This window comes from Pelophylax lessonae (assembly GCF_965119305.1).
Source record: "Pelophylax lessonae genome assembly, chromosome: 4".
NCBI lineage: Eukaryota > Metazoa > Chordata > Amphibia > Anura > Ranidae > Pelophylax > Pelophylax lessonae.
Genome location: NC_138771.1, coordinates 579,242,183 through 579,264,962, shown reverse-complemented (window position 1 = coordinate 579,264,962; position 22,780 = coordinate 579,242,183). Strand labels below are relative to the sequence as shown.

General features: G+C 44.1%; 1 protein-coding gene across 2 annotated transcripts in view; it reads left to right on the top strand.

The window, feature by feature from the left end:
* MAP2K7 (mitogen-activated protein kinase kinase 7) overlaps positions 1 to 19,990 on the top strand; it is a 60,540-nt gene extending 40,550 nt beyond the window's left edge. For both annotated transcript variants that reach the window (XM_082255505.1, XM_082255506.1), the window contains 6 exons: positions 5,036 to 5,143; positions 10,462 to 10,641; positions 10,747 to 10,827; positions 10,937 to 11,079; positions 16,304 to 16,349; positions 17,979 to 19,990. In XM_082255505.1, coding sequence (XP_082111631.1) covers positions 5,036 to 5,143; positions 10,462 to 10,641; positions 10,747 to 10,827; positions 10,937 to 11,079; positions 16,304 to 16,349; positions 17,979 to 18,116 — 696 coding nt within the window. In that variant the 3' untranslated portion in view covers positions 18,117 to 19,990. The remainder of the gene's footprint in view (positions 1 to 5,035; positions 5,144 to 10,461; positions 10,642 to 10,746; positions 10,828 to 10,936; positions 11,080 to 16,303; positions 16,350 to 17,978) is intronic.
* Positions 19,991 to 22,780: the final 2,790 nt, after the last annotated feature.

The following is a 22,780-nucleotide window of genomic DNA, read 5'->3' as shown; positions in this document are numbered from 1 at the left end:
CTCCGCTGGGGGTTCTAAGAGTACCTGGTCTGGCAAGTCACAAGCGGGTTCTGCCAGACCTGTGGACAAGGTTTCCTCTGCATGAAGGGATGCCCTCACCTGTGTCTTGGGTGGGGGAACGTCTTCGCTGGTTTCCGGATCTGTGGACCTCCTTGATGCATGACAAGTGGGTCCACAAAGTAATTCGCTCCGGCTACAAGATCAAGTTTCGATCTTATCCTCCGGAAGGATTCTTCCCCTCCAAGCTGCACTTGTCCCCAGAGGGGGGATTGTTCCGGTTCCGACATCGGAACGTTTTTAAGATTTTTACTCCAAACCGGTTTACAGGTCCCAGGAAGGAAGCCAAAGTACGTCCAATTTTGGACCTCAAGGCGCTAAACTGCTTTGTGCGGGTACAAAAGTTCTGAATGGAGTCCATTTGCACGGTAATGGCATCCCTACACCAGGGGGATTTCCTCGCTTCCATTGACATCAAGGACACCTACCTTCATATCCCAATATGTGCAGGCCACCAGCGCTTACTCTGCTTTGCCGTGGGCGAGGAGCATTATCAGTTTGTGGCGTTACTCTTTGGTCTCGCCTCAGCTCCTCTGGTCTTCAGAAAAGTATTGGCCCCCTTCGCTAGCATTTTTTTGTCAGCGGGGGATCGCGGTATTAGGGTACCTGGATGATCTGCTTTTGCGAGCAGAGTCTCCGACTGCTCTTCTGGACAACTTGGAGATTACTTTGCGAACTCTGCCGGAGTTCGGTTGGATTCTGAATCTTCAGAAGTCTGCTGTGGTTCCGTCCACCAGTCTGGACTATCTGAGTCTCACTGCCTCACTCTGCCTCGGCCCGGGTGTTTCTTCCTCTGGAAAAACTCCAAAATTGCAGGAGGCAATTTATCTTCTGCTGTCCAGCAGACTGTCATCACTTCAGACTTTCATGCAGTTGCTGGGTGTGTTGGTGTCTACCTTCGAGGCAGTTCCGTTTGCTCAGTTCCACGCGAGATCTCTGCAAAAAGAGATCCTGGTAAAATGGAACAAGAATCCTCAGTCTCTAATCTCTCTCTAATCTGATCCTGTTCAGCCAGAGTACGGGAGGGTCCCTGGTTTGGTGGCTTCATTATCTGGCACTTTGTCAGGGAAAATCTTTTCTTCCCCTGTACTGGACGGTCATCACCACGAATGCCAGCCTGTATGGGTTGGGAGGCGTCCTCGCCATGGATTTTGCTCAGGGGGTCTGGACTTGAGAGTCCAGGCTATCAATCAATGTACTGGAACTCCGAGCATTCAGACTTTGTTTGAGTCATTGGAAGATTCGTCTTCAGGGGTGTTCGGTACAAATTCAATCGGACAATGCCACGGCCGTGGCTTATGTCAATCACCAAGGGGGCACAAGAAGTGCCTTGGCCGCTTGGGAAGTAGCCGGTATTCTAAGAAGGGCAGTACTTTTCATCCCAACCCTCTCTGCTGTGCACATTCCAGGAGTGGAAAATTGGCAAGCGGATTACCTCGGTCGACAGGTGTTGGACCAGGGGTAATGGTCACTTCATCCGGAGGCATTTTATCAGCTATGTCTCCGGAGTGGTACTTGCGAGGTGGATCTGTTGGCCTCTCTTCTCAACAGGAAAGAACAGAGGTTTGCGGCATGGTCTCGGGATCCTCTAGCCGACGCCACAGTTGCCTTAGTAGCTCCTTGGAGTCGGTATCGTCTGATTTACGCCTTTCCTCCTCTCAAACTTTTGCAGAGACTCCTGGATCGAGGCAGAAGGGATTCCGGTCATTCTAGTGGCTCCAGACTGGCCTCACCGGTCTTGGTACGCCGATCTGGTATGGCTGGTCACCAATGCTCCTTGGAGACTTTGTCTCAGGGAAGAACTGCTGGCCCAAGGGCCAATCTTCCACTCTGCTTTACAGTCGCTGGCTTTAACGGTTTGGCTGTTGAGGTGCTGAAGGACAAAGTTTTATCTGAATCTGTGTTTCCTATGCTCCTAAAGGCTAGAAAATCTACCTCTAGGAAGATTTAACATCGCACTTGGAAGACGTACTTTGCTTAGTGTGAGTCTCTTTGTGTTCACCCTCGCTTGTTTTCGGTGGATCGGATCTTGGCTTTCCTCCAACGGGGGATTGAGAAGCACCTGGCCTTGAGTACCATCAAGGGCCAGGTTTTCGGCCTTGTCGGTTCTCTTTCAACATCCATTGGCCACACATTCCTTGGTGCGTACCTTTTTATCCAGGGAGTTCAAAACTTGGCTCCTCCAGTGCGGTCTCTATTGTCGCCCTGGGGTCTCAATTCGGTGTTGTCGCTCTTCAGAAGCCTCCTTTTGGAAATATTTGGGAGGTTCCCCTGCTTTCATTGTCTCAGGCGGTGGCCTTTTTGGTGGCTTTTACTTCTGTGTGCAGGGTGTCTGAGCTGGTGGCGCTGTCTTGTCGTTCACTTTACCTGGTGGTTCACAGGGATAAGGTGGTTCTTCGCCCATGTCTGTCGTTCCTTTCAAAGGTCGTCTCTGATTTTCATTTGAATGAAGACTTCGTGTTGCCTTCCCGGAGTCCCAGGCCTCAGCAACCTAAGGAAATTGCCTTGCATTCCCTGGATGTGGTTCAGGGCAATCAGGGTGTACCTGGCAGCTACGGAGTCTTTTTTAGGAAGTCATACTCGCTATTTGTCCTCACGGATGGACCTCGCAAATAGTTGGCTGCTTCTGCTGCGACCATTTCCAAAAGGATCAGACAGAGTTTGATTCAGGCTTATTCCATTAAGGGTCCGGTTCCTCCTTTCCCTTTTAAGGCGCACTCTACTCAGGTGCTTAGTGCCTCCTGGGCCTTCCGTCATCAGGCATCAGCAATGCAGGTTTACAAGACAGCTACCTGGTCGTTGGTGCACACGTCCCCAATCTTTAAGGTGGATGTGTTGGCATCTGCGGATGCTTCCTTTGGCCGCAAAGTTTTGCAGGCTGCTGTTTAGAGGACTTGGTCCTCTTTGAGGGTGTGTTTAATTTTTTCAGGTGAGCGCTAGTTGTTTTATGGTTGAGTTCCATGTTACCTGGTTGGATATGTTTAGTCTTGGTAAGTATTTTTTCTTGCTGTTCCCACCCCTCATGTTTGACACTGCTTTGGGACATCCCATGTAGTCAAGATGATGAGGAATTGTGTCCGTCAAGGAATGAAAGAGAAAATGGGATTTTTGACTTGCCATAAAAACTATTTCTCTGCTGTTCATTAACAGACACAGCACCCACCCCCCTATGTAGTTGGGTTTTTTCTTCTGACACTGCTTGTAACAAAACTGAGTGCCTATAGCAGAGAGTGGGAATATACCCCCTAGGGCTGCTCCATAGGCATAGTCCAGTTCTTTTCTGCCTAGTGTCCTACTCCTGTAGGAGGCAATATAACCCATGTAGTCCTGTGTCCGTCAATGAATATCAGAAAAATTGATTTTACGGTAAGTCAAAAATCCCATTATTGTTCAGTGAGCTGTAGCTATAGTAGTTATTAGCAGGGGTTCCCTGTGACCAGAAAGTATTTTCAAGGGATACACCATGTTAAAATGTTTGAGAGAGGCTGATCTTAAGCCGCTTTTTTTTTTTTTTTTTTTTTTTTTTTTTATTTTGAACATAGAAGGGAAGGGGGAAAACTCCTGCCATAAGTAGATTTATGTAATTGCCGAGTCCCTGTACCTTGTGAGTCAAGCCTTATCTCCCCTCTTCTCTGTAGATATTACTGCTTCCATTCCTATCCAACTGAAACATTCCAACCTTTTTAAAGTGTTTCGGAGGGGATTTTTACATTAAACCAAGCGTTTGGTTGAGCATTTGTGAAAACAGATACTGATGTTGGGTCAGAAGACTTGGCTCAAAGTTGACATTCTAGTTCATGCTAAAGGTGTTCAGAAGGGTTGTGGTCAGGGCTCTGTGCAGTTCCCTACACCAAATGAATCTAAACCATGTATTTATGGAGTTGATTTGTGCACAGGGGCACTGCCATGCTGGAGCAAAAAGAGCATTCACCAAAGTGTTAAGAAATAGTCTGCATGCGGTCTAAAAAAGAAAACTCCACTGCTGGCTATTGTATTCAGGCATCTGTGGCTCCTGCAGCTGCCAAACTGCATTGGTGCTGATAAATGGTTACTACAAATGATGGGATGCAGGCACTGTGCTCGGTCAATATTTTTCCAACCGGCTAAGTGGATTTGTAAAGCCTAACTTCACCTTTAATACCATGTTACACTCATATCTCAATCCCAAAACTGTCTCTCTGACAGCTAGTGGGGGTTCTTCTCCTCTGCAGCTGCACTCCACCCATGGTGATCACCGCACTCATAGTGACACTTCCCTCTGCTCTTGAACTGATAGTCCATACTTTGGTATGGTCAGATCTAGAGAAACAGTCTGCAGGGGCCTGGCATTGCACTCACAATCCACTCATTTGCAAAAAAGTTATAAATGCACATGCATTTTTCTGCAAACGTACACTTTATTGTCAAAAGTATTGGGACACCTGCCTTTACACGCACATAAACTTTATTAGCATCCCAGTCTTAGTCCGTTGGGTTCAATTTTGAGTTGGCCCACCCTTTGCAGCTATAACAGCTTCAACTCTTCTGGGAAGGCTATCCACAAGGTTTAGTAGTGTGTCTATGGGAATGTTTGACCATTCTTCTAGAAGCTCATTTTGTGAGATCAAGCACTGATGTTGGATGGGAAGGCCTGCCTTGCAGTCTTTGAATTTATCCCAAAGGTGTTCTATCAAGTTGAGGTCAGGACTCTTTGCAGGGGGGTCACGTTCCTCCACCCCAATTTCGCTCATCTATGTCTTTATGGACATTGCTTTGTGCTCTGGTCCAAATCATATCGAGCCAGGCCTTCGAATTTCAGCCTCAGTACCCGAGAGATTTCTTTATCTTGGTATAAAGTGCATGCTGTAAGATTTATCTTCCTTGAGTTAGTGCTATATAAAGTAGATTGGAGCCAGTGCCTCTGTGTTCATTGAGCTGGCATTTTGTGGTGTTAAGTTAAAAAAATGACCTTTTTTTTCTTTTTTTGTTTTAATTAAAGACTGATGTGTTCATAGCCATGGAGCTGATGGGAACCTGTGCAGAAAAACTGAAGAAAAGAATCCAGGGTCCCATACCAGAGAGCATTTTGGGAAAGATGACTGTAGCCGTGAGTAAATCCAAACGATCAGCGCTCACACATTACTTTCATTCAGCCAGTCTGCATTTTTAGATTTCTTTGCTGTGTATCTCCAGCTGTTTGTCTACATCCCAAGTTTTGTACTTGGCTGTCAGAGAATTCTCTAGAGTTTGGTTAGAGAAAGGTGAAGGCAGACAGGCTTGCGGGGAACCTAAGTAGGGCTGCCGCGACGCGTCGACTACGTCAACGACAAAAAATTGTCGACGTGCGGAAAAAGCGTTGACGTCACACGCCGCGGGGCCGCTTGAAGCATTGCCGGCCGGGTGAAATTCCCCCGCCGGGCTCCGTCGGAGACGAGAGGTGAGCGCTGACCGTCTCCAGCACCCCTGTACTCCCTGTACTGCCACAGCTTCTGCCGCAACACATTCGCCATCCTCCCCGATCACCCAGCTGCGGCGCTACACCGGCTTGTAATGGCCTGTACTAGGTGGGAGGGCTTACTGGGGGGGTCTGTACTGGGAGGGGGGGCTTACTAAGTGGTCTGTACAGTACAGACCACTTAGTAAGCCCCCCTCCCAGTACAGACCCCCCAGTAAGCCCTCCCACCCAGTACAGACCACTTAGTAAGCCCCCCCCCCCTCCCAGTGCAGACCCCTCAGTAAGCCCTGTACTAGGTGGGAGGGCTTACTGGGGGGTCTGTACTGGGAGGGGGGGCATACTAAGTGGTCTGTACTAGGTGGGAGGGCTTACTGGGGGTCTGTACTGGGAGGGGGGCTTACTGAGGGGTCTGTAGTGGGAGGGGGGCTTACTGAGGGGTCTGTATTAATTACAGGATTAATTAGCTAATCAAAAAAACACTAAATTAAGCAAAAAAAATAAAATAAAAATAATCGTTAGATTAGTCGACTAATCGTAAAAATAATCGATAGATTAGTCGACAGACAAATTAATCGTTAGTTGCAGCCCTAAACCTAAGCTAATGCTGTTGTCTTTGGATTATAGGATGTAGGGACCGGAACTCCTATTTGAGTAGCATGGACATTCTCCTCACATTTTTCCACACGACTTAAAGTGGTTGTAAAGGCAGAAGGTGTTTTTTTTTTTTTTTACCTTAATGAATTCTCTGCATTAAAAAGAGGCGCTACAGTCATTTTTGTGTTTATTAAAACTGTAGCTTTAATAAACACACTTACCTGTCCCAGGATCCAGCGATGTGCTCACCCGAGCTGTCTCTCCCCTCGGTCTTCTGCCCCTGACATTGGCATCTCAACTGTGGGCACCCGGCTGTGACAGCTGAGCTTGCGTATAGTCCCGCGGTCTTTTGGGACCTGTGACCTGAAAAGAGAGGGAGAGGAGAGCTAGGCGACCCGAGCTGAAGTTGGAGCAGGTACCTGTGAAAACCAGGGAGAAGGCCTTAAATCTGAACTTCCCCTTTTGGGTGGAGCTCCGTTTTTTTAAGGTAAAAAAAATCCATCTGCATGCATCCCCCCCCCCATTTCCCTTATACTTACCTGAGCCTGATCTCAAACCAGTGAATTGCACAAGAGCAGAGGCTCTCTCAGCTCTTCCCTCCTCAGTGGCTCAGATACAGCAGCGGGAGCCATTGGCTCCTGTTGCTGTCAATCACAGCCAGGAAGGAGTGATCAGGGCTGAGCCACGCTCTGTGTGTCTTATGGACACAGAGCAAGGCTCGGGAGTGAGCACGCATGAGTGCCACAGAGCATTCCTTTGAGGACACTTGGCAGGGGAAAGGAACCAGGAGCGCCAGCTGGGGACCCAAGAGGAGGAGAATTGGGGTTTTTAACCACTTGCCTACCAGACACTCTCACCCCCCCTTCCTGCCCAGGCCAATTTTCAGCTTTAAGAGCTGTCACATTTTGAATGACAATTGCACTTTAATGCAACACTGTACTCATATGAAATTTTTATAATTGTTTCATACAAATAGAGCTTTCCTTTGGTGGTATTTATTCACCACTGGGGTTTTATTTTTTGCTAAATAAACGAAAAAAGTCCAAAAACAAGCGGACAAGTTTTCTCCTTCATAAAAACTCAATATATAATAAGCGCAATTTTAACCACTTAAGGACCGCCCGCCTCAATTTTACATTTTACGCTTATTTGACGTTAAATACGGGGGTTATGGCAGCAGGTAGCTGCCATAACCCTGTTATTATTTTTACAGGTTGAGAGGTCCTCTTTCATATAAAAGTGATCCCAGCGGCGGATTCGCCGCAGGATTACATTTATGGGCGGCTTGAGAGGAGCCCCTCCCGCCGCTTCCTGGAACCGTCGGTAGTGGGGAAAACGATCCGGTCCTTTCCCCTCCTAGGCAGGAAGTCGAGTGAGGGCAAGCTGGTTATACGTTGCTTCCTCCCAACCGCCTTAAAGGTCCCATTTTTTTTTTTCATGATGACAAAAAAATGACTTTTTTTTTTTTTTTTTTTTTGCTTTTTAGTGTAGATGTCATATCTGAGGTCTTTTTGACCCCAGATCTCGCATTAAAGAGGACCTGTCCTGTTCATTTCTTTTACAAGGGATGTCTAAATTCCTTGTAATAGGATTAAAAATGATAAAAAAAAATGTTTGACAGTGTAAAAATGAAAGGTAAAATAGGAAAAAAATATTTTAAAGTGCCCCATCCCTCTGACCTTGCGTGCAGAAGCAAACGCATACGCAAGTGGTGCCCACATATGTAAACTATGTTCAGACCACACATGGGACATATCACCGTGATCATTTGAGCGGGATCCCTAGCCCTAGCCCTCCTCAACTCTAAACTGGTAACCCGTAGAAAGTGTCGCCTATGGGGAGTTTTAAGTACTGTATATGCTGGCGTATAAGATGACTTTTTAACCTTAAAACATTCCCTAAAACCGGGGGGGGGGGGGTTGGTTGTCGTCCTATACGCCTAGTATAAGATAGGACTACCAAGCTGGGCCAATAGAAACGTTCCTAATCTGTCAGCCTGCTGGATATGCGGTAGCATAGCTTCGGCTACATACAGTATACCACGCTGAGCCAATCACGGAGAGCAATGTATTCTATTAATACAAAGCCAGCTCGGATTGGCTGAGTCAGAGGTTGTAACATTATCGGCCCGCCGCTCTGACTCCATCAATCTGAGCAGGCTTTGTATTCATTAATAGAATACATCACTCACTGTGATTGGCTCAGCACAGTATACTATATGAAGCCAAAGCTAAACCTGGAGTCCTCCTTAAGGTTCACATTTTGTACTCCTGTCTGATTAGTGGGTGTAAATGGCTGCTGGACAAGACCCCATCATGGGGTAGGGGGGTAGTTTTAACTGGAAAATTAGGGGGGGAGTCTTATACGCTGGCATATACTGTACAAATATTTGTCGCCATTCCATGAGCGTGCGCAGTTTTGAAGCATGGCATGTTGGGTAGTTATTTACTTAGCGTAACATTATCTTTCACATTATAGAAAAAAATTGGGCTAGCTTTACAGTTTTTTTTCTTCTTTTTTTTTTTTTTTTTATTCAAAAAAGTAGCATTTGTAAGACCGCTTCGCAAATACTTTGCGACATAAAGTGGTCCCTAAGTGGTTAATTAAACCTAATGTGATAAATCTGTGTGCAAACTAGTACTTATTCTATCAAAATCAGTACGTGGTCAACACAATAAAAACTTATGGCAAACCATATAAACCACTCATTAAACAAAATGATCAAAGTGTGTCCACCTGTGACTTTAAATCAACAACAATGGAACAAATCCAGTGTAGCGCAATCAATATTAGAAGTCGCAATCTATATATGAAAAACTCCACCGTCGTGCAATTCTAAATAGTGTTCAAAAAAATCATATCCAGTGACTTCAGTGACCACCACCTCTAGCTGGCATGTCAGCTCACCTCAAAGCAATGACCCCACTACAATCACCTGTTCATTTTTCTCTCTGGATACCACTGGGATGCTCCTCCACAAGATGTTCCACAAGGTGGAAGGAGCCGCTATTCAGGACGTTTTTTCATGTATGTATCAGCTGGGAGAGCTGATATGCTTGCGTGTATCACATTATGTGAGTTTTTTTTTTTTTTTTTTTTTTAACCATGTGTATAGTTTTAATTATTCTAAGCTGAGAGACCTATGGTTTCTCCTTATTATTTTCTGGCCCTACATTAATGATTGAGATTCCTAGAAGAGTCCAGTCTGGTCCAGGAGCATCCCAGTGGTATCCAGAGAGAAAAATGAACAGGTGATTGTAGTGGGGTCATTGTTTGGAGGTGAGCTGACATGCCAGCTAGAGGTGGTGGTCACTGAAGTCACTGGATTATGATTTTTTTTTTTTTTAAACACTATTTAGAATCGCACAAAAGTTGATTTTTTTTTTTTTTTATGTGTGTGTGTATATGTGTATATGTGTGTGTATGTATGTATGTATATATATATATAATACACACACACACACATATATACGTGTGTGTATGTATGTGTGTGTGTGTGTATATATATATATATATATATATAATATTGGGACTTGTAATGCTGATTGTGCTACACTGAATTTGTTGCAAAGTTTTTTTTGTTGTGCACTGATGCGGCGACACTAATAGGCTGCACTGTAGGCTGCATTGATTGGCACTAGTTGGTGGCACTGGTGGGACTGCAAGGATAATCAGGACACTGATAATCCATGCTCTGATTATCAGTGTAGATGTCCCTTTCACACAAGCTGGTCATCCGCTCCCCTCTCCTCTCACAAGGAAAATAATGCCTATAACCGGCTTGTATTTACATCATGATCAGCTGTGATTGGACACAGCTGATCACGGGGTAAAGAGCCGCTGATTGGCTCTTTACCCTGATCTGTGATCAGCTGTGTCCTAAGGAAATGCCCCCTCATAGCCGTGTCCTCTGCCCCGCCCCCACAGCAGTGTCCTCGAGATCTACCTGATGGCTGCCCGCTGTTGACAGGAGGATTGCGATCGACGGGTTGCCGACCCCAGGGTTACCCTATCATTGACGCACTTCCTGTCCTAGGGTGGCAATTATCATTCTAATGACTGGAGTACAGAACACCCTGCCCTCCTGTTCTCTATAACATAGGTGAAGGTGTTCTGTCATCCTCAGAAAACTGGAAACCAAGTAACTTAATAGGAGTGCAGCAAAAGTAGCATGTATGGGAAATTGGCTTGAACGTTTGCTGATCATATCAGCAGGTTTTTTTTATTCGTCAAATATACCCAAAAGCATTCAATGATTTATGTAGCAGACCAATAGGAATGAAATAAGAGATTTTCATTGTTGGGGGTTACATAAACTTAAAGTATAGTATTCTAAGCAGCTTCCTGCAACCTGACTTCTTCTTTGATCCTTCTAGATTGTAAATGCCTTGTATTATCTGAAAGAAAAACATGGAGTGATTCACAGGGATGTCAAACCCTCGAATATACTTTTGGATGCTAGTGGGCAGATCAAGCTATGTGACTTTGGAATCAGTGGGCGTCTTGTGGACTCAAAGGCCAAAACCAGGAGTGCGGGTTGTGCTGCTTATATGGCTGTAAGTAGACTGGGGGATTTTGGTAAAAAGAATGGAAAGATAACCATTAGATTTGGTACTATTGCTGGGAATGTGATTAGTGCTTACATTTCTTGTATTCTTCAGCCTGAGCGAATTGATCCCCCAGATCCCACCAAGCCAGACTATGATATCCGAGCAGATGTGTGGAGTCTTGGGATCTCATTGGTAAGCCTTTTCCACAGTACTCTATTACCCACCAATCTCTGATGATCTTACCCACACTAGCACTTACTGTATTCTTTGTTTTCTCCTTATCTTGCCTAATGTCTCTTAGGTGGAGTTGGCCACAGGTCAGTTCCCTTACAAGAACTGCAAGACAGACTTTGAAGTTCTCACCAAAGTCCTTCAAGAAGAACCTCCAGTTCTCCCTCATAATATGGGGTTTTCTCCTCTTTTCCAGTCTTTTGTCAAAGATTGGTGAGTTTAAATAATTTTTTATTTTTCCAGGGTTGAACTGCTATGACCATAATAGCTAACTAATGAAAGCCTGTACAGCCATGGACCAGGAGTTCATTTATACCTCTTGTATCTCGGCCACAGATCTATGATCAATTTTATATCGCTTACACTGCATTAAAGTGGAACTTTAGTGGCAGACTTTCTGCCTTTCCTGTTTCTCATTGCTCCATGCATGAGTGCTGACATCTTCTCTTCTGCTTCTTCTTGTTTACTGGCTTTCCTCTCCTGCCATGGTAGGCCATTCCTGATGTAACTCCCATGCTTAAAGAAGTATCCAAAGTGTGAACTGCACTCCACATGCACCATAGACACTTTATACTATTAAAAATAAATACATTCTAGGGGAGAGGGCAAAGGGTTCTTTTACAGAAACTTTTACAGAAAATGTAAAATCCAGTATTTTTTGCTAGAAAATTAGTTAGAACTCCCAAACATTGCATCCTAGAGGATAAATTGGTGGGTTTTGCAATTTTGTATGTCACACAATATTTGCACAGAATTTTTCCAGACACAATTCTTTTTGAGTTGCACTATTTTTAAATTTTAATGCAAAGAAACAGAATACATAACCCAATTTTTTTGGTAAAATAAAAAAAGATGTTCCTCTGAGTAAATAGATACTAAACATGTCATGCTTTAAAATTGCACACGGCTGTGCAATGGCGACAAACTATGTAAATTTTACTATACCTAGGCGATGCTTTAAAACCCTTTACAGGTTACCTCTTTAGATTTACATAGGTCTGGTGCTAGAATTACTGCCCATGATCTAACGTTCGCGGTGAGACCTCACATGTGTGGGCTGAATGTGCATGCAAAACCGACACATGTGTTTACCTTTGTACGGGGGGACAGGGGCACTTTAAATTTTTTTTTTTAATTTTTACACTTTCGATTTAAAATTATTTTTTGACCACTTTTATTGCTGTCACAAATAATGTAAACATCCTTTGTGAGAAGTACTTTTTTTTTTTCTTCTTCTAGAAGACCCCAAACCACTCTGTCCTTGAAAGCATTTGAACACACCAAGATCGGTGTGTTCAAATGCTTTTGATTTTTAAAAATGGCGCAGTTGACATCCGGGTTAACCGGATGTGATATTGTTTTGCTTGCGTTTTATCTAGCAAGGTTACTTTGTGGTATAAGCAAGGAAGCTCAGACCTCTGCAGTATATAAATGTGATTTTACTATACAAAAATGCTGTAAATACAAAACTATTACAATATTCGGAATCCCATACAAGACTGATAGATATACAGGTACCTATAACAAGCCAAATGCTATCTACTTCCTAGCAAACAAACAAACTATGGTCTATACCAGTAAAAGTACGCTTTAAAGTTTCTTAACGCCAGTTACTGTGTGTTTGTGATCTCCATTGACGACGAGGACTTGGGCTTCTTCTGGAGATCAAGCAAAAGCTCCTTTAGGTATCTTTGATACAGACTTTTCTTCCTTGGTCTTAAGGGCATAATAGAGTCCTCTCTATCAGTCTCTGCTGCTGGCTTTATTTGTTCTTTTGTTGACAAGAGTTACAAACTTGTTTACCTTAACCGACTGCTCCAAATGTAGTTTTCAATTAGAGAGGTATTCTCAAATTCTACCTCAAGATGGCACTCTAGTATCATACATGCCATGGGTTACATATATATATATATATATATATATGTATATATATATATATATATATATATATATATATATATATCGGGTATTGTTTACAACAGTTACACAGCAATACACTGAACAACAGTCAACTAAAATACAACAATGGTATCTAAGTTCCCATTGTTTGCGGACAGCCTGTGTACTTGTTACCAAGGCATTCATTTGAGAAGCATCCTCAAGCAACTTCAACAGTAATCTGATTTTTGTTTCTATCTAAAGAGATTGTTCCAGTCTTATAGAAAAATCATTCATGGAATATATTTTATATCAAACACAGCACAGAAGTCAAGTCATTTTTTTCAGGTTACCATAGCCGAGAGCTGAACAAAGCTGATCCGCTCTTTGTTTGGCTCTCCGATCAGCTGGCATTAGTGGCATCGATTGTGGCTCCTGGTGTGACGAGAGCGATCCCGGTAAAGCCATGGGAGGGGAGGAGGGGAATGTCCACTCCCACTGCTTGGATTGCTTTTACAAGAGAGCCGATTGTCAGCTCTAAAAACTGGTTCTGGGATGATGCCTTCAGCTGCAAGCATCATCCCGGTACCACCACTTGAAGGCAGTGGCGTACCAGGTACTTGACAGGTCGGTAAGTAGTTTAAAGAGAAGTATGTCCAAAGTTTTTTTGGCCATACTTCTCTTATCGGTCACTGGAGTGCACTTTTGCTTAAAGCCCACTGTTGGCTGATGTCACAGAGCCACTATGGTCTCTGAAGGTATCCTGACAATGTAGGGACCCACCCAGATGCCTGGCCGGCAGCTGACTCAGCTTCCCAATTCTGTCCTAAGATTCACAAATGTAATTTTCCCCACGCTCACATTAAAAATGGCTGTAGTAATGCTGGGGCTGTAATGACCACCAGCTGTAGACATTTAAAGTGTAGAAATGTCATCGGCACACCAGGGATTCCTCAAAAGGGTCCAAATAGATCCTTTTTGAAGAATCCTTGGTGTGCTGATACCGTTCTACGCGTTTGTCCTGAGATTCACAGTTCACATTGCAATGAAAAACAAAAGAAAAACGATGTATTCACAATGACAGAGTTTCATTATTTGTGTCTTTTATATATTCCTGGAGTTCAGCTTTTAAAATCTCGTGGTGATTGTCTAGAGTAGGCAAATAAGTCTTTTTGCCTCAAAAGCTTTCAGTGGCTTCTAGCATACTTATTTAAAATATTAACCTAAAGTTACCATAGTTGACTGCAAATGTTCTATTCTCTGCACAAAGGTTGCAGGAACAGTTTCAGGTTGCGTGAGCTCCATAAGGTTTTACCTCCTTAATGACCAGCCCATTTTTTGCTATTTAGCTGGTAATTGCACAGTCATGCAACGCTGTATGCAAACAAAATTTAGATAATTTGTTTTACACAAATAGAGCTTTCTTTTGGTGGCATTTGATTTACCACTTTGTTTTTTTTAATTTTTTGCGCTATAAATGAAAAAAGACCCAATGTTTTGTAAACTAATTGCAACTTCTCCAATGACACTAATACAGTGATCAGTAGTAATACTATACACTGTCACTGTACTAATGACACTGACTGGAAGGGGGGTTAACATCTAGGCGATCAAGGGTGCCTAACAATGTTTAGTGTGTGTAGTGTGCTGTTTTTACTAAGCAATGTGCCACTTTTTTCCCTTCTTGCAAAAAATGGCACATCGTTGCTGCCTGAAGAGAGCTCTGTGCTTACCATCACAGGGCTTTCTTCCTTCACTCAAAGTGTGACGACCATAAACCATTGGCGGAGACCCTTGTGCTGTAGCGAATGACAGCACAGTCTTCCGGGCCTGCGTGCATGTGTGTGCGGACCCGTAAGAAAGCCGTGTCTGCATGAACAGAGGCAAACACAGAGGTAAGACGTTTCTTGTAGTTGGTTACCAGGTTTGCACACATCTCGGGGGGGATTTTGGTCCAATCTTCTTTACAGATCCTCACCAAAATCGGGAAGGTTTCTTGGTTGTCGCCTGGTAACATGTAGCTTCAGCTCTCTCCATAAATTTCCTGTAGGATTAAGCTGTGGAGACTGGCTAAGCCACTCCATTTTTAATGTGCTTCTTCTTGAGCCACTCCTTTGTTGACTTGGCGGTATGTTTTGGGTTATTGTCATGTTGGAAGACCAATCCACGACCAATCTTCAGTGTTCTGGCTGAAGGAAGAATGTTCTCATCCAGGATTTTACAATACATGGCCCCGTCCATTGACCTCTTAAAGTGGCAAAGTCAGCCTGTACCTTTAGCAGAGAAACAGCCCCAAAGTATCGTGTTTCCACCTTTGTGCTTAACTGTAGGAATGGTGGACTTAGGGTCATAGTCAGCATTTTTCTTCCTCCGAACACCGCGACTTGCGGGCGCTGCAGGATTTCAATCCATTGCAACGTATTGTGTTACCAGTGATTTGTTTGGTGACTATGGTCCCAACTGCCTTGAGATCATTCACAAGCTCCTCCTGTGTAGTTCTGGGCTGATCCTTCATTTTTGTCATGATCATCCTTACCCATGAGGCGAAATCTTGCATGGAGCTCCAGACCGAGGGCGATTGATGGTTATTTTCTATTTCTTACATTTCCGAATAATTGCTTTAACAGTTGTCTCCTTCTCGCCATGTTTCTTGCTGATGGTCTTGTAGCCCATGCCTACAATCTTGTCCCTGACATCCTTTGACAGCTCTTTGGTCTTGCCCATGATGGTGAGGTTTGAATGAAAAAAAGAGATTCTGTGGACAGGTGTCTTTTATACACATACCGAGTTTTCGCCAGGAGCAGCTTCTTAAATTGACAGGACTAATATGTGTACCACATGAGCACATACGGTAGCCAGTCTGTGGGAGCCAGAATTATTGTTGATTGGTAGGGGATTGAACACTTATTTTACTCACTGAACTGCAACTCAATTTATAACATTTGTGTTGTGTTTTTGTCTGGATTTTTGGTTGATATTCTGTCTCTATCATTTAAAATACAAAGCAATGAAGGGTCTACAATTTTAAGTGTAAGTGGGCAAACTTTTATAAATCTGCAGGAGATCAAAAAATAATTCTCCCTGCTGTATATTGAATGAATTTTAACCAGTTCAGCAGGAACCGGCCGAATTTTGATTCATGTATGGTGGTTCCTGTTCATGAGAAGATGCTCTATTGATGCAATTTTTTATGAATGGGCTATTTGGGAACTCTTTCTGAATCAGCACATGCCACCAGTGGGTTGTAGCGCTTGATCAGTGTATTCTGACAGTGGGAGAGTCCGGTGTCAAAAAAACAAACACCGTAAAGGAGGATTCCCCCATCCACCTCGAGTGTGTGTGTGTGCATGGGGAAATCGTCTGTTTTTTTTTTTTTCATTCAGCTGGCTGAGCAAAAAAACTGGGTAATGTATGGCCAACTTTAGACACTTGTGTAAATAAAGACACATTTTGTCCAGGCAAGCTATGACTGTTGCACCTTGATTTTGAACTAGATTTGTGGCTGGACAAAAGCTCTGTTTTTTTTCTAATGGTTGTTTTTGTTTCCCCTACTCTGTAGCCTCACTAAGGATCACAGAAAAAGGCCAAAGTATAATAAGCTTTTGGTAAGTAGCTGGATGGTGGTCTCTAGTCAGATGACACTTATTTAGAGCCTCATCTAGATTTTACTCCTCTCATCCAATCAATACGGTGTAAAACTTGTTATAAAAAAAATCTTCAGGAATTTTTGTTCTTAAAGAGGAGCTTAAGCCTGTAAACAAAAATCTAAAGGTCAGGAGCCCCCCCCCCCCCCAAAAAAAAAAAAGTGATAGGGGGGAGAAGGAAAGGCATAACGTCCCCTTTTGGGTGAAGTTCCGCCTTAGGAAAACGCACACACAAGCATGCTTCAGCAGCTGATTGTGTAAATCCCTATTTTGCATGTAATTCTTGTGAACTATATATATATATATATATATATATATATATATATATATATATATATATATATATATATATATATATATATATAGTGTGTGTGTGTATATGTATATATGATATATAAAAAATTTATACAGTTGGTTTGGGCTGCTCATTCACAAGAATTACGTAAATGTATGTATGTGTATGTGTGTGTGTGTGTGTATATATATATATATATATATATATATATATATATATATATATATAATATAGTATGTATTTACATAAAAAGTACAGTAAAACGGCAGGGAAGGGCACTGGGGGGCAAACTAATATGATTTATTTTTTGAATGGTAATACATTTGAATTTGTCGCCGGTTCCACCCCCCTGCGAACGTCCCGTCGCAGGAGACGGAAGCCGGGGCACGGAGACGATCGGGAGGACACCGCCGAGACACATCGCTGGATCCCGGTGACAAGGTAAGTAACCCCGCTTACAGGATCCAGCGATGCTTCTGGCAGAACCCCGAGTGTGGCTCAGGGTTACCGCTTTTGGCTCTGAAATGTAACCCCGAGCCACGCTCGGGAATACTGCTAAGAGGGTTAAGGTAAAACATGTTTTAAAGTATTCTGTCCTCCCCCTTCCCTGTGGCAAGAGAAGAGATCCAGCACTGTGCACGACTGCGACTCTTCAAACAAGGATTCGGGCAGCAGCAGGAGCCATTGGCTGAAATCTTCCAACACCCTGAAGAACTATCTAATCTGCTCTCTTACTTGGGAAAACTGAAGGGGATACCCTTCTGTTCAACCTTGTTCAGAGGCAGTGTAGGAAAAAATGCCCACATATGATGTGTTTATCTAAACAGGAATTATGGTAGTAGTAAAGTTTGTAAAAGAGAAAAATTTCACCCAGCAAGGCAATGACATAACATGCTACTATGCATTGCCGCTGATGGGGCTTCCATCTTCACCTGGTCTTCCTTCCCGGTTCTCCGGCCGTCTGCCTGGCCGAGCCATGATGATGTCACTCACGCACACGGGAGTCACAGTTTTCAGCACAGACCTCTGAAGGGACGGCACGTCCCAGGCTGCTGCTCTATGGAATATCTCCTATTCGGTGCATGTTTAGGAGATATTCAATTCACCTTCAAGTAAGCTTTATTATAAGCTTACCTGTAGGTAAAAATGTCAGCCACAACTTCACTACCATTTTTTGAGATAAGCTAGCTACAGTTTTTCTGTTTTAGTAAAAGATGTCTTTCAGTATCTGTGTTAGATTTTAGTTTGTGCATATATCAATGCAATCTTGTAACACATTGTCCTTTTCACTGTAGGAACATTCGTTCTTGCGTCAATACGAGACACAAGAGGTAGATGTAGCCTCATGGTTTCAGGATGTCATGGCTCGGACAGAGTCTCCAAGAAGCAGCACTCTCCTCAGTCCTCAGAATCTTCCTTTCTTCAGCAGGTAGCATCTGGCAAGGGAGGGGGAGGACATACCCCTCCACAACATTCTCTGCGGATGCGGCTTTCAGACTCAAAAGTGGATAATCGTGTATTACGTGGTGTATGGGTAGGGTGGGAGGGGGTACTTCTTCTGAACATTTCTCCCTGCAAGGGGAGGTCAACTCCCACTCCCTCACCATTCTTCTTTTGGAGATATTTTATTATCCTTCACATGTGATCCCGATACTGCATAATTCCCTTATTGTTACGAGAGATTGTCAATCAGCACATTACTGCCCTCCTCTAACTAGGACTCTGCATCAGAGTTGGAGATGTCCATCAGACTTTATGGTTACTGTAGACCTGAATATGCCACATCTTGTATGCAAGTTGTCCTACTCCAAGTTCTTTAACTGTGTACTGTTTAACTCTGTTTAGTCATGTGGTATCACCATCATGGTTCACAATGGAGACTGTATTTAATTTTCAAGATGCTTGGCGTATTTTAATAAGTCACACTATAGTTGGCTTGTTTTCTGTACACTTTAAGTAATTGAATACCTCCAGCACATATTGTCAATGACGTCTTGATGGGGAGGGCAGCCTTGTGACCAGAAGGATGTTTCAGGAGAATAACCACAAAGTTTCAGACCACATAAAATGAATCAACAAGAAGATGAATTTGACTTTATTTATCTATCAATCAAGTTCTCACTTATTTTCTGTAGCTGCGGCTACTGTCAGGGACTTGAATCCATGGTCAATGGTCTAAAACAAGCCATTTGCCCTGTAATGCATGGATAAGAAAAACTAGAGCTTAGTTTCTTCACCAGGACTTTTTGATTTCTCCTCCAGCATTGTTAAAATGATTGTCTAAATGGCACCTTAGAATCCACGACTTGGAGCATGGTCACAAAACTCGGCAGGGAGTCTCCAGAGATCTGTTCCGTGGTGGGAACAACGTGTTGCTGGACTTATCTTGAGACATCTGCCTAAGGTTATGGTAGGATCTAGTCAAATTGACTCCTCGGTGCTTCCACCACACAGACTACAATGGAGGTAGAGGAACTACTTTCACAAAGGTCCTCTGCTGGCTCAGGATGAAGTGGAAGAACCACCTAAGGCTTGGCACACGGTGAGGGAGTGGGAGAAAGCTTAAGACTGAAAACCCATGAAGATTGGGACTCTTCGGGACCTCCAATGAGTTGGTGACAGTGGTATGTTGTTGGACACTTGGGCATTTTTTATGTGCTGCCCTTAGAGATGGTAGATGGGAAGATTGCATGTGAAAGAGGGAGGGGCAGGAACATCTGGGTTCCTGCCAGAAGGAGATTTTTAAGTGCACGTGGAAGTGAGATGAGAGTTGAGAAGGGTGTATGTATGTTTGAAGAGGAGTTTCTAGGAGAACGTATCTGCAATTCATTGCTCTTCTCTGAAGCAGTCAAGCAATGCTCGGTCTGCCTTCAGAACTCTTTATAAATGGGTCTATAGATGCAGTTTTAATGCATTATCCGTTAAATAAACGTTAATGATGTGACTGCCCCCTTTCTCCATAAGGGTGGAGCCAGGAGTGGTTCAATGTGTGGGAGGGGCTTTATATGACTGTACCAAAGCTACATGGTGAAATGGGGGGTGGGGGGCTGCTGGGGGATTTCCCACCGGTTTTAATGTCTGTAATGATATATTCTGCAGTGTGGCAGGCACTCTGCTATTCTGCATTGTAGTGTGGGTGTGTGTATGTGTGTTTCCTTGATCCTTTCTTTCTATCCCCACCACTTTATCCTCTATCCCCCCCCATCCTGCTTCCGTATATCCTCTTTACTATTCCTGTTGCATGTGTCCAGCTGGCTTTTCTGTGGGTAAAGCCATGTTTGAAAAATAAACTCTGCTACAACACTCAGCCTGTGTACTTTGGATTTGATCTGTTTGTTTGATTTGCTCCTCCTTTATATATTAGTCACCTTAAGCCCCCGTTCACACTGGGGCGACCTGTCAGGCGACCTGGTCGCCTGACAGGTCGCCGTAGGTCGCCTGCCATAGAGAAGCTGTGGACCCATTCTAATAGGAGCGACACAAGTCGCTCCGACTTAGAAAAAGGGTCCGGAGCTTCTTTGGGGCGACCCGGAGCGACCTGCATAGACTTCAATGTTATGAAGTCCGTGCCAGCCGCTCCGAGGTTGTGGTGCGAGCAGCGCGCCGCGACCTATGAGGTCGCCCCGGCAAGTCGGATCGGCCCAGTGTGAATGGGGTCTAATAGTGACGGTGTAACCATACAAGTTATGCTGAGAAGCTACTGAAGGAATCCAAAAGCCCTCCCGCTGAATCGGAGCATAGCACCGTGTCCATGTGTCTCATTCCATTACATACTGAGAAAAAATGAGGATGGTTCCTCCTTTCAGGACAATGGGAGGAGTCATGCGAATCACCTTGTCCCATCTGCCATATATACATCCATAACTTTAGGTGGATAGTGCAGATAAAGCATAATCAAAGAGCTATTTATTCCAAACTTCTTACAGCTATTCAGGCTATGGGACCATCATTACAGTGTATGGAGTCAATGACTCCTATAGACTAAGACTTGGGAACCACCTATTTTTGGGATTTGTGATAGAATTTGACAATAATGTATAGCCTTAAAGAAAGAGGGGACTAAAACTGATAAAACACATTGAATATCTAGCCAAAAATGTTTTTTTCTTAAATTTTACATCACAAGACACAGAGGACTTATATTCGTGACTAGTTAGATTGTTCAGCGACCTTCAGGAGAATGGACACTGACCAAAAAACCAGGCATAACCCCTCCCTGCTCACTTAAGCTTCCGTTTTTAGTTGATGAGTGTACATACAGATGTCTCTCTGACGATTTCCTTCTTGGGCTTTAATGCTGATCTCCAGCTTTACTGTCACTTTAAATAGTTTGTTCGGGCCAAGCTGCCCCAAATGAGCTATTTCCTACACTAACTGGTACCCCCACTGGGAGCGCTGTATAAACTGCGTTTAGCCTCAGCTACATACAGTATACAGTTTGCATTCCAGTTGTATGCAAACATTCCCTTTCACACCTAGAACAGGAATGAGTCAGGCTGAACAGCACTTTTGTGTCTTGTGAATGCAAAGCTTCCTCTGGCTATGGTGGAGATCGTGACGTCCCCTTTCTGCCCCAGCCAAAAAAGAGGAAGCTTTGTATTAATTCAGAGAAAACTAAGCTGCATATGAATGGCTGAGTGCCACTCAGCCTGCGTTAAAATGTTATTTTGGGTGTGGAACGGGGTGTTGGCACCCAACAGCTGGATCACAGTGCTGTATAATTTATGTAACTGATAAATCATTATTGAACCATTTTTGCAGTGTGGCAGGGTGTTTATCCTGCTGAAAGAGGCCACAGCCATAAGGGAATAGTGTTTCCTCGAGGGGTTGTGCGTAGTCAACAACAATGTTTAGGTAGGTAGTATATGTCAAAGTAACATCCTCATGAATTATCCTGGACATCTCTTCCCAAGATGAGCAGCACACATGCACCAGGGCCATCCACAATACATAAAAATAAAAAATGTGATTCATCAGATCAGGCTACCTTCTTCCATTGCGCTGTGGTCCATTGTAGGTGCATTTGGCTGTGGACACAAGTCAGCATGTGTACCCTTACCACCAGTCTGCCATTACACCACCCTATACTCAACACACCGCTATGCACTCTGTGTTCTGACACATTTCTATCAAAACCAGCATTTATTTTTCTCTTGCGTCCTCTGACAGTCGCTGCCCACTCATACAGTCTGCACTTCTGGGTGTTGGTCTTATCCACAGAAGTAAGCTAGGCATAAGATTTTGTTAGAAAACATTCACAAAACCTTTGTATAGACACACCTACAGGGGGCTGTCCCTCTGGTCCAATACCCCCAACTAGCAGCATTCCCAAATCAGTTTGTCTTTGCCTAGCATAGGAGTAGGCTGGCTTTTCCCTGGCTGGGGCTGCAGTCTCAGCCTTTTTACTTGTTATTATTTTTTCTCTCTGAGAAAGTGATTTTTCTTTACAATAATAGCTTTTTATTTTGTTCCAGCGCTTATTTGGACTTTGGAAGACTACAGCGTTTGTGGGCTGGGAATCGCACTGGTTATCCTAGGGGCTTATGGAATCCCAGCCTGCCATCGAGCGTTGGCAGGCTATGCGTACGCCCAGGCCTCGCAAACGACCATGTCCCTGCCCTCAGGGACGAGCCTGCGAAGTGGCTACTTCGCTGGGATGTCTCAACTACGGTACGCCGCGTGTTGCTAGCGTCCTTTTCGGCTGATGGCACCACCACCCAGAGTGGGAGGTTTCCAGTCACAGAGTGGTACCCACGTTTCGCTGGACCGTTGAGTACCATGCTACCCCTCTGTCTATGGCATTGTCTGTCGAGGTGTGTATGTGGGCCCTCTGTTTATGGGGATGGCAGTGCACATGGCTGTGTAATATCCCCCTCATGTCTGTCAGTGCGGTCCCTGTGTGTCCCTTCCCTGTCCCTGAGGTGCTTCGGCAACGTTTTGGGGGTACAGACCTAGTGTGTGGGGGCCGCAATCGGTGTAAAACCGCGGGGCCGCCATTTTAGGTGTGGGCAGGCTGTTTGGCCTCATTGTGAGGGCAGCAGCCATTTTCTGCAATTCTGTGGGCGCCATCTTTAGTGTGGACGCTATGTTCTTTATG